A 12,467-nucleotide genomic window follows, 5' to 3' on the forward strand; every position below is an offset into this window, starting at 1 on the left:
TATAACTTCCTCATATTCCAAGAATTTTCATTTCTGTATCCTTTTTTTTTTTTTTTGTATTTTTCTGAAGCTGGAAACGGGGAGAGACAGTCAGACAGACTCCCGCATGCGCCCAACTGGGATCCACCCAGCACGCCCACCAGGGGCGACGCTCTGCCCACCAGGGGGCAATGCTCTGCCCCTCCGGGGCGTCGCTCTGCCGTGACCAGAGCCACTCTAGCACCTGGGGCAGAGGCCAAGGAGCCATCCCCAGCGCCCGGGCCATCTTTGCTCCAATGGAGCCTTGGCTGCGGGAGGGGACGAGAGAGACAGAGAGGAAGGGGGGGCGGAGAAGCAAATGGGCGCTTCTCCTATGTACCCTGGCCGGGAATCGAACCCGGGTCCCCCGCACGCCAGGCCAACGCTCTACCACTGAGCCAACTGGCCAGGGCCCATTTCTGTATTCTTTTTAAAAAATATTTTCTAATGGCTACTGCTCGCCTCTAATAGATTGGAGGGTGCAGAAGTGTTCATCATCCCTTTCATCTTTTCTAACACAGTGATCAGCTGGGAGTTACAGCTGAGTCACATGCCTGGTGGTTCTTCAAAGGAAACATACTAACAACTCCCTTACCTATCCTCCTAGCAGCCCATATATTTAGTGTTACTCCTGCTTACTAAACAGGAAGAATAAGTTCAGGGTAAGTTGCTTCTTGTGTTTCCAGGCAACACAAGCTTTCCACAGTAGTTTCATATATACTAACCAGTTTAGAAATAGAGGATGAGATTCAGCGAGGGTGAAAAGCTAGAAGCAGAGTTTTTCACTCTACAGAGAACCTTTTAGCCACTAAGCTGAGTGAATTACATAAAAGAAAAATCTTTCATGCATTTAAATAGACAGTTTAGTGAGAAGCTACTGCTCTTTAGATGAAGAGGGTGGTTTTCACATAGTGTTACAAACTGAGTAGCTGGGTTGTGAGATGTGCAGTTCCTTCAATAGATGTGAGGCAAAATGGGGCTGATTCAAGGCAGAGAAATGGGCGAAATTACCCCTCATTAGGGCTGAAGATGGGCAAAGGGAGAGGAATGGCTGAACCATAAACCTTGTCCCCAGACTGCATTATGTGAAATCTTACCACAACCCAAGAGGCTGAGATGCACCGAGAAAGCAGACTGTGAGGGGGATGGTGGAAGGGAAAGGGAACGTTGGAATTTGACATAAAAGAAGGGGTTAGATTTAGAACCTCATTCCTCTTGCTTTTAACTCTATAGTCCCATGAAGGCTATGAAGGAGGAAAGTCTTCCAGCAGCTAATGCCTCTGACTCAAGTGTTCAACCACAGTCAAAGTCTAAGAGTCTGGAGCACTGGAAGTATCTATGTACTTTATAAAGCAAATTGAAATAAACATTAAAGGCCCTGGCTTCTTGGCTCAGTGGTAGAGGGTCAGCCCAGCATGTGGATGTCCCAGGTTTGATTCTCAGTCAGGGCACAAAGAAGTACCCACCTGCTTCTCCATCCCTCCCCCCTCTCGCTTCTCTCTCTCTCTCCCTCTCCTGCAGCCATGGCTCAACTGGAGCGAGTTGGCCTTGGGTGCTGAGGATGGCTCCACAGCCTCCGCCTCAGGTGCTAAGAAGACCTCGGTTGCTCAGCAATGGAGCAACAGCCCAGATAGGTAGACATCATCTCCTAGTGGGCTTGCTGGGTGGATCCCAGTTAGGGTGCATGCAAAAGTCTGTCTCTGCCTCCCCTCCTCTCACTGAATTAAAAAAGAAAGAGAAAAAAATATAACATCTAGCCACAAAGACTGGTTCTTATTTTTTAAAATTTATTTATTTTAATTTTTTTTGTTAAAAGCAAAACACGTATCTGTCACATTCCTCAATAAGTAGGAACAGGTATTTTCCCCAGCACATGGGTGGAAGGGAAGGAGATGAAAAACTAGTGGCCTTTTTCTTTGAGTCATTTTTTAGTACTTGTAGTAACTGATTTTGACAGTAAAACATTTGACAGTGGAGGTGCCAAACAGGTGACCAATGTGTATGAATTGGCATGAAACAGCTGAAAGAGAGAGCTGTCCATTTAGTTCTGCTGTCCAAGGCACAGTCTTTCCATCAAGTCTGGGAAGTGCTTGCAGAGCTAGGAGTTAGGGCTGCTAAACCACATACTTCCAAGAGAACATAAAATGGTGTGGGTGGCTGTTATGCACTGAATGTTTGTGTCCCCCCCAAATCCATATGTTGAAGCCCTACCCCCATTGTGATGGTATTAGGAAGCAGGCCTTTGGGAGGTGATTAGATTTATATTAGATTGTGAGGGCAAGACCCACATAATGGTATTAGTGTCCTTATAAGAAAAGAAAGACAAAAAGCTCCCCGCCCCCCAGTGACACACAATGAGGAGAGGACATAAGAGGACACATGGAAGGTGGCTGTCTGCAAGCTAGGACCCAAGTTCTCTCCTGGAGCCGAATCTGCTGGCACCATGATCTTGAACTTATCAGCCTTCAGAACTGCGAGAAGTAAATGTTCAAGCTGCCCAGCTGATGGTGTGTTATAAGCAACCTGAGCTGACTGAGATGGGGGCCCAACTGTCCTGGGTGCTGTCCCTTCCAGAACTGGACCCAGAATAACATGAGGGACAATGTCAGAGGGCATTGTGGCCACACGCAGTTCTTCATTCTTTCACCCAACATCAACTTGCTCTCTCTGTATAGGTGAATGGACAATAAGAAGAATTCAGTAGTGAAAACTGAAATGAACGGTAAATGAGGGGGAAAAAAAGTTGTACAAGGGAACCATCTTAAAAGTAGACCTCAAATCCTGGAATAGAAAAAGAGGATTTTTAAGAAAATGATTTCTGCAAGTTTCCTTACCTTTGTTTAAGCGTCCCATCACAGTGAATTCAACATATTTGCTATTGTCCGTTGAAGAGTAGAGGCCAAAGATGGTGGCTGAACTTTTACTCTGCAGCTTGAAGGTGGAGATCACGTAGAGCTCGTTCAGGCTGGGGTCAGTCAGGATTGGCCGCAAAGCACTTGGGTTCAGCCTCTGGCTGGCCGACAGGAGAAGGTCAAACACTGGGGAGAGTGGAGAGAAAGGCACAATCAGTGGAAGATTTAACTTTGGGGCAAATGCCATTTGAGGAGACAACTTGACAGGAAGCTACAGTGGCTGGACTCCCGAACCAAAAGGAATAGAGCACCACACTTATTACTAGGTCATGGCCCCCACTCAAGGAAAGACTAAGTTTGCAAACCCCAAATTGCATGTGGCTGAAGAAGCGGCTTTGAGAATGCCTGCTGGGCAAAGCACTGATGGCTGAGAGTACAGGGGGCAAGGGAGAGCAGCCGAGTCACTGCTTTTCCTAGGTCCCCAGGCAGTGAACTTCAGGGGACCTTGGGGTTCGCTCTGCACCTCTTGGACCAGTGCCAATTGTTTTGTCCTAGTTGGTGATAAGTGAACTAGGGAATACAGCAGAAAGCATGGTTGTGGTGGGAGATAAAGTGTCAGAAAAACGGTTTGCTCCTTTTGTGAGACCTAAGTGTTCCCTTTTTGCATCTATAGCTCTCTGATATTTGTTAACAAATCCCAATGCAGAAAAAAACAAAACAAAAAAGAAAAACAACGTGGTCTCTATTTCTTGATTATAACCTGACTGATAGAGTTGGTATACAAAAACTAGAATAAGTTGCTTTTGTTCAAGCCAGCAACACTTTCTCTCCAACTTTTTGATATTTAAGAAAGGCATGAGAGAGTACATCTAGAGTTATTTAAAAGGCAATGGCCAAATTTGGGTCTTCCTCACTATGAGTTACTTACGCAAATATTGTTTGAACAAGTCCACAGATGTCTCCTGGATCCAACGATTTGGCTACCAAAAGTGTAATAGTATTCATAATTAAAAGTAGCTCTTAAAAATCAGTAAAATAAGCATCCTCAAAGAAAAATGGGCAAAAAGCAATTTATAGAAAAAGAGTCACAAAGGCAAAGAATTATATATTTATATATAGTTATATATTTATATAAATGTTCACATGCTTAACTAAAAATGAAGGAATTGCTAACTTAAACAATTTTCATTAAATTGAAAAAAGCAAAACAAAACATAGTAATACCAAACTGTTGGTGGAGGGTTCAGGAAAACGGGGACTCATATACCCATGAGTAAGATCTAATTAGTATAGACACTGTGAAGATAGTTTATTGAAAACAGTTTAAACAACAGTGTCAAAGGCTCTAAGACACACATGTTTTTTCATTTAATTGAACTTATTGGGGTGACATTGGTTAATAAAAATATATGTTTCAGGTGTACAATTCTATAACACATCATCTGTACACTGTACTGTGTGTTCACCATTATCCGAAGTCAAGTCTCCTTCCATCACCCTTTATCCTCCCTCTACCCTGTTTCACCTCCTCCACCCAAATTTCCTCTTATAATCACCACACTGTTGTCTGTATGAGCTTTTTTTTCTTTGCTTAATCCCTTCACCTTTTTCACCCAGCCCCCAACCCCCTTCCCCTCTAACAGATGTCAGTCTGCTCTCTGTATCTATGAGTCTGTTACTCCTTGGTTTGTTAGTTTATTTCGTTCATTAGATTCCACATATAAGTGAAATTATATGGCACTCATCTTCCTCTGACTGGCTTATTCCACTTAGCATAATTTTCTCCAGGTCCACTCATGCACATGCTTTTGATTCAGCAATTCTACTTGCAGGAATTTATCCTAAGGAAATAGTGGATAATATAGTAAATTATTTAAGTACAAAAATATTCACCACCAGTGGTATTCTAGAATTCTGTTATGGAAGGAATTATATAAAAATTCAACGGAAGAGGTGGGACGCCTGAAGCTCTCTTGGCATAGCATGTTATGAAAAGTGTCCCTAGCAGAGAAAAAAGGGCTTGACACAGATTAAGCCATCCTATGTCACTGAAACTGTTCAACAAATTATTACTGATGATATCTACATACTGGGAACAATGAATATTAGTGCCCTGGATGGATACATTTTGGTCCTTCCAAAAAGTATAATACTATCTATTAAAAAAGGTAGTGTGGCTGAACACTTATAGACATGGAAAGTTGTTCATGGTATATTAAATGGTAAAAAGAGATTATAAAAAATATACATATAACCAGATCCCAGTTGAAATATAAATTTGCATAGCAAAAGATTTGAAAGCCAACACAATAAAATCCTAACATGAGTGAATAAGAAAAATAAATAAAAGTTATAAAACAAACAGGCAAAAACCTACTTAAAAATGTCTACTTTTGAAAAAGAAAACTTGTCTTTAGGCTGAATTTGTATTTTTCTTTAATATGTACCAAGGACTTGACACAATAATGAGCTCACTCCTAGGAGCACTGGAAAGCAGAAGAGCTATTGCGTCCCTTCTAGCACATCCCACTTTCCCCAAGCATGAAGACTGCCGCCTACTGTACTTCCAAAGAGAAATAGAATTTTTAAATTTCCAGAGAATTGGAAACTTTACATTTCCACCAGCGAGGGCAATAAGTCAATACGTTTAAAAGTTCTATTCAGGACAAGACATCTTCAGAAAAGAGATGTGTGTTGAAAGTGTGGGAACTGCATTCAAAACTAAACTTAATAATCCCTGATTCTTATTTTGGACTGTGATCATTTCCATAATTTAGTTCAAGCTAAATCTGTCCTATTTCAGTCTGTTTGGTTTGTCTAATCCACTGGCTTCTCTCTCAAGAGACAGAGTTGGGAGTAGTTGGTGATGAATTTAGAGAGTGTTTTGAAAAGGAAATGAGACACTATCTTTCTTTTAATGTTATTACATTTTAGTAATAGCACCAGGATCTAAGCACAACTTTCCAGTGTCAGAGGTGAAATTACTGCTGTCAATGAGCCAAACACCACAGTATAAAAATTGAACACATACTAATAAGACTAATAATGTTAGCTCAGAGGAAAAAGGAGATAAGCAAATTATCCAACTGAGCTGATAATTGCAAAAGTAACTAACTCAAAGAAATCTATCAGAAACTTGACTTAATCAGATAATCTATAGCAACTACAAAAACCAGATAATTTAGGTAGTATAGCCTGATTTCAAGTCTCCAAAAAAAACAGGCAGCTCTGTCTAAGGGGAAGTGATATCTATGCCTGTAGCACATCAGAAACTTGTGTGTTCAAGTGTCAAAAATTTATGTAACACCAGGCCTTGGCTGGGTGGCTCAGTGGATAAAAGCATCGTGTCAGAACACCAGAGGTTGTGGGTTCCACCCCCATGTCAGGGCACGAATGAGAAGCAATCAATGAGTACACAACTAAATGAAACAACTTAAGAGAAACAATGAATTGATGCTTCTTTCACTCTCTTCCTTTCTCTCAAATCAATGGGGAAAAAAATCATATAACACATAATACTATACTCATAAATTTGAACCAGCCTAATAATGTCTGCAATAAGAAAACTTTTGAATGTTAAAAAGTTTCCTTTCTTACACCAATGGCAACAACAAGCGTAAACAAGTGGGCCTACATCAAACTAAAAAGCTTCTGCACAGCAAAGGAAACTATCAACAAAATGAAAAGGCAACTTATTGAATGGGAGAAAAATATTTGCAAATCATATACTGCTAAGGAGTTAACATCCAAAATTTATGAGACTCATGCAAAAAACCCAAACAACTGGATTTTAAAATAGGCAGAAGATCTGAATAGGCATTTTCCAAAGACATACAGATGGTCAATGGGTACATGTGAAGATGTTCAACATCAGTAAACAAATACAAATCAAAACCCCAATGAGCTATCACTTCACACCTGTTAGAAAGGCTAATTAAAAAGATAAACACCAAGAGTTGGTGAAAACGTACAGAAAAAGGATCCCTCCTGTACCAGTGGTGGGAATGTAATTGGTGCAGCCACTGTGGAGAACAGTAGGGATGCTCCTCAAAAATTTAAAAATAGAATTACCATATGATCCAGCAATACCACTTCTGGGTATTTATCAAAAAACAAACACAAAACACTAACTTGAAAAGATATATGCACCCCCATGTTAACTGCAGCATTGTTTACAATAGCTCAGATATGGAAACAACTTAAGTGTCCACAGATGAATGAATGGATATAGAAAATATGGTATATATATGTGTGTGTGTGTGTGTGTGTGTGTGTATATATATATATATATATATATATATATATATATATATAATGGAATATTATTCAGCCATAAAAGGATGAAATCTTTCCATTTGTGACAACATGGATGGACCCAAAAGGTATTATGCTAAGTGAAACAAGTCTTATGGAACAGATATGTTATTGCCAGAGATCAGGGTTGGGGGTGGGTGAGCAAAATGGGTGAAGGGGACCAAAAGAAAAATACTTTCAGTTATAAAATAAATACTGTAAGTCATGGAGATGTAATGTATAGCATGATGACTATAGTTAATAATGAAAGTTATTTGAAAAGTTGCGGCCCTGGCGGATGTCTCAGTGGTAGAGTGTTGGCCTGGCATGTGGATGTATGTGGTTCAATTCCAGGTCAGGGCACACAGGAGAAGCGACGATCTATTCCACTACCTCCCTCTCCCCTCTCTCTTTTCTCCTCCCGCAGCCATGGCTCCATTGGTTCTAGCAAGTTGGGCCCGGGGCTGAGTATGGCTCCTTGTAGGCTATGGCCCTTGATGGACAGAGCATCTCGGCAGGGTAGGGGGCTTGCTGGGTGGATCCCAGTCTGGTTGTATGTGGAAATCTGTCTGTCTCCCTTCCTCTCACTTAAAAAAAATTTTTTTTAAGTTGCAAAGAGAGTAGATCTCAAAAATTCTCAGCACAAGAAAAAATTTTTGTAATTATGTATGGTGATAGATATTAATTGGACTTATTGTACATCTGAAACTAATATAACATTACATGTCAATTCAATTAAAAAAATTTCTCTTACCTTTCTAGAAGCAAGGTCACAATAAATAAATATTATTGACTATAGCATTTCAAATATATCAATGCAAACTAAAAGTGGTAAAGCACCCCCTGAAACGATAATTCTGGTTGCCTGGTCTGGAATCAAAGTGAGTTATTTGGTGAAGTTTAATTGGGTGATTACTGCAGTGAATTTGAGAATGCCCTCACAGACTTTCTTTATCCTGGCTTACTGAGGAATAACTTACTTCAAGTTGTGTCTCCCAGCTTTATTTCCTTGGTAATAAATCAACACGGGCACCAATTTCAAACAGATGGTCAGCAAGATATTTTTTTGCCTAAATAATTTCTTCCTTTTGGCCTTTACAAAAATTTCTGTTTAGCTTAAGTGCTTTCTGCCTAATCGTTTTTACCCCATCTCACAAAGGATTTGAGGTTTATCCAGGTGTTTTTTCAATTACTGTATTTATTGATTTTTTACTTCTTCATAGAGAAAGACTGATTTCTCAACCCTTCCTGTTCTGTTTATCTCAGGAATCAAGGGATTCCCTAAGGAGGTTTTGGGGTCCAAGCAAAGTTAAGAGCAGAAAAAGGTGAGTGGCTGGGCAGACAGAATAATGCCACGCCTTTCCCGGGTTGTGGGTCCCAGGCTGTCTGGGTGAACATCGCTCCCGCCACCTGGAAGGATTTATAAGGCAAAGAGAAGAGAAGCGGGCCAGCCGGACCGAGACGCGGGGAGCAGAACCGGGCTTCGTCTTACTCCTGTCTAGGGCCGTGTGGGGGTCAGCTTTGAAGTGAACTCGCATCTTTACACAGACTGAAAAAATTCTCCAAGTGTTGTTGGATTCATCGCTGGGTAGTGGAATCTCAGAAATTCTAGACTCCATGCACAGCTTTCAATCACAGAATGCTTTGACTCGGGTCCCGGAGCCCCCCCAGAACAGAGACATGCTTAGCGACGCCCCAAGGGGGAAGCCGCGGAGAGCGGGACGGCGGACTCCGCGAGGGAAGGGCCTGGGGCCGGTGGTCCCTGGCGCGACCCGAGCCCACTTACCCTGAGGGGCCTGGGCGCCAGCCCCGGGCCACGGCTGCAGGGCCAGGTGCAGCAGGAGGAAGGCGGCTCCGCGCGGGGCCAGCATGTTGGCTCTTCCTGCTCCCCGCGGGCGCCGCGGGACCGCAGCGTTCCCCTGCCTCGGTGTCTCCGGGCGGGGCGCTGTGTCTGGCTGGACCCCCGAGCAGGCGGCGCAGGTGGAGGGGCGCGCTCTGGGCTGGTACGGGACCCGCGTCCCGGGCTGCCGTCGGGGCCGGTGCCTGCTTCCCGCGCTCCGCGGAGTGGTGCGCTTGCGGCTGGGCTGAGCGGCCGCGGCCCGGGGCTTTATGGCCCAGCGGGTCCTGGAGGAGGAGGGCCGAGGCGGGGGCGGCCCCCTTGGCTGGGATTCCATTTTGCTGGGAGGAGTGGGGATGGCCGGAGTGTGGAGCGTGGGGGGCGGACACGTAAGAGCCCTGGACCTCGCGGTCCTCGGGTGGGCGTGGAGGCAGCCTCGATGGCGAGGGTGTTTGGCGGGGTGGGGGGAGGGGCTGAGAGGATGGGCAGCAGAGAGCTGGTGAGAGGCCCGCACGATGGAGTTGGAGGAGAAAGAAGAAAGGGACGAAAGGGGGAGGAAGAAAGTGACACTGACCCGCTAGCGTTAGGCATCATCAGTCCTCCCTCCCCCTACTCCTGTTTTAGAAGAACTTTTGGACAGGCTTTTGGGACCTGCTCTGAATAAATTTGGAAGGCTCTAGAGCAACTGGTTTCTTTCATTTCTTCAAGGTTTTCTTGAATACCTCAAATGTGGAATATTTTTCCAATCAAGTTTTGAGACCTGAACAGTGAACGTTTGAGAGTTTTTGCATTTTTAATGGAAATAAAACACATCTGAAGGAATCCATCTGACAGAACCGTTTATAGCAGGGGTCCCCAAACTATGGCCCGCAGGCCACATGCGGCCCCCTGAGGCCATTTATCCGGCCCCTGCCACGCACTTCTGGAAGGGGCACCTCTTTCATTGGTAGTCAGTGAGAGGAGCATAGTTCCCATTGAAATACTGGTCAGTTTGTTGATTTAAATTTACTTGTTCTTTATTTTAAATATTGTATTTGTTCCCGTTTTGTTTTTTTTACTTTTAAAATAAGATATGTGCAGTGTGCATAGGGATTTGTTCATAGTTTTTTTTATAGTCCGGCCCTCCAATGGTCTGAGGGACAGTGAACTGGCCCCCTGTGTAAAAAGTTTGGGGACCCCTGGTTTATAGGATAGTGGTGCTTTATGGAAAATTTACTTTCAATTCATTTCTGTCTCCCTACTTCCATTCTACCCTTTCAGAAGATGCCCTGTGACAGTTTAAAAGTGCGGGAGTAGAACCTGAAAGAGAGGGACAGAGCATAAGGAATTAGTCTTCCTCCTGGGCAAAGCCCCCTAAAAATAAGGGGGATTGACTAGAAAAATGTCAGCACAAGGGGAAACTTTCCCTCTGAAACAAAATAGACTAATAGAGAAGATCCAGAAAAGTATTACTATCCATCTTTATATCTCAAAGAATTTCTTTCCAAGTTTAAGAAGCAGTCTGCCACCAGCTGGAAGATGAACTAATCATCAGCTTATTTCCAAACTCTGCTAGAATAACCCCTCACCAATTAGTGTTCTCCTTACAGCTAATGACCTGGAGATTTACGAGTTATCCATCAAAGCTCTTTTTCATTCGAGGTCTGATATGATTCTAATCCAGGCTTCATTTAATGCCTCGTTACACTAAAGTCACTGTATGGAATGAGACACCACATATGAGAGCACTGAGGAGACAGGGTATACTTGTTTCCAGCAGTGTTACTGTTGCATCCACCGGGTACGAGAACAAATGGCGGAGACTTTCAGGAGTTTAGATGTTACTTTATTGGCCAGTTTAACCTGTGCAGGGGCGAACTCCCAAGATGTCCGGAGACACTGTCCTCACAAGGAGCTGCAAATGGAAGCTGCGCCTGGCGCTTACAGCCAGGTCCTTATATATCCTAAGTGAGCAAGCATTTACAGAAGCAGATGTGGCAGTTTAGCTATTGGCTAGGGAGGTGGCACGCAGCATAGCAACAGGGGCTGGCATAGCAACAGGGGCCGGTTTTAGCTTAGTGGTGAATTTCAAACATAAACTTCTGATAAGGGTCTCTGACCTTCTTTGTTCTCAGCCTCACAGGGGCCCTATCAGCACTCCCTGTTCCTTCAATAGTTACACTCTTGGCAGCCCCAGCATATCAGTACTCCCTGAATCTAACATTCCCCCATCTCTTTTGGGCATAAATCAAACCCTTGATTCTTCATCAGTGGGGAGACTGGTGTAAGGTTGGGACAGAACTATTAACTTTACTACATCTATCCTCTCTTTTACGAATGCAAGGAGCTTATTAAGGATTATTGGTCCAAAGGTAAGAGCCAAAAATAATAATAGGAGGGGTCCAGCAATTGCGGATATGAGGGTAGTTAATCAAGGAGAAGTCTTGAACATAGAGGCATACCAGCTAGGGCTGTCTTCTTCTAGGTTCCTATTCTTTAATCTGTTTGCAAGTATCTTGATATTCTCTCTAATTACTCTAGAGTGGTTAGCGTAAAAACAACATTCTTCTCTTAAAGCAGCACACAGTCCTCCTTGCTGAAGGAGGAGGAGGTCTAGCCCTCTCCTATTCTGAAGGGCTACCTCGGCTAGGGAGTCTATTTGCTTCTCGAGGTATATTTCCTGGTTTAGGTGGACTCCATTGAAATTCACTGACTAGGGTCTCACAACCCTACTTTTTACAAAAATAATCTGAGTGAGACCCGTATATGCGACGCCGTCCGAAAGGGGGTTCAGGGCAAGCATAGTGTGGAGTATACTATAAAGCCCTATTTTTTTTTACATTGGGGTTACACCTATTACCTAAGGTGTATGAGCTAGGCAAATCATCAGCGAGAGGGCTCCTGGCTGAATCAGAATGTCTCCAAGCTGCTGGTGAATCACAGAACTTGTCTTCAAAGAACTTTGATAAGTCAGCTTGGAGAGTTATGGGGTTATTATTATCCTAGGTGTTATTCTGTGCCATAACTGTGCTATCTGCTGTCCTGATTAAAACTTATCCCTGTAACTCTAGTCCCTTGCTGGGTAAACAATAAAAAGTCCTAAGTGGAGGAGAAGGTGAGCTTTAGAGGCTCTCCAGGGGTCCGTATGACTTGCTATCTCTGAGATCCTTCGTCAGGTGGTTGGGCCAGCTTCACGTGGGAGAGATGGATCCAGTAGGGCTTGCTTTTCAGCTACCTTAATAGCTGTGGGTGTACTCAGGATCACCTGGAACGGTCCATTCTACCGCGGCTCAAGGTTGCCCCGTCAGTGGTTGAGAATCCACACCCACTGTCTAGGCCAGGGGTCCCCAAACTTTTTACACAGGGGGCCAAGTTCACTGCCCCTCAGACCGTTGGAGGGCCGGACTATAAAAAAAACTATGAACAAATCCCTATGCACACTGCACATATCTTATTTTAAAATAAAAAAACAAAGCAGGAACAAATAC

The 12,467-nt window shown here is 43.5% G+C and overlaps 1 protein-coding gene across 1 annotated transcript in view; it reads right to left on the reverse strand.

The window, feature by feature from the left end:
- Positions 1–9,322, reverse strand: part of THBS4 (thrombospondin 4) — an 86,007-nt gene extending 76,685 nt beyond the window's left edge. The window contains exons 1-2 of the mRNA XM_066381684.1: positions 8,950–9,322; positions 2,853–3,056 (exon numbers count right to left, since the gene is read on the reverse strand). Coding sequence (XP_066237781.1) covers positions 2,853–3,056; positions 8,950–9,034 — 289 coding nt within the window. The 5' untranslated portion in view covers positions 9,035–9,322. The remainder of the gene's footprint in view (positions 1–2,852; positions 3,057–8,949) is intronic.
- Between the last annotated feature and the right edge of the window lie 3,145 nt (positions 9,323–12,467).

This window comes from Saccopteryx leptura, chromosome 4, assembly GCF_036850995.1.
Source record: "Saccopteryx leptura isolate mSacLep1 chromosome 4, mSacLep1_pri_phased_curated, whole genome shotgun sequence".
Taxonomy (NCBI): domain Eukaryota; kingdom Metazoa; phylum Chordata; class Mammalia; order Chiroptera; family Emballonuridae; genus Saccopteryx; species Saccopteryx leptura.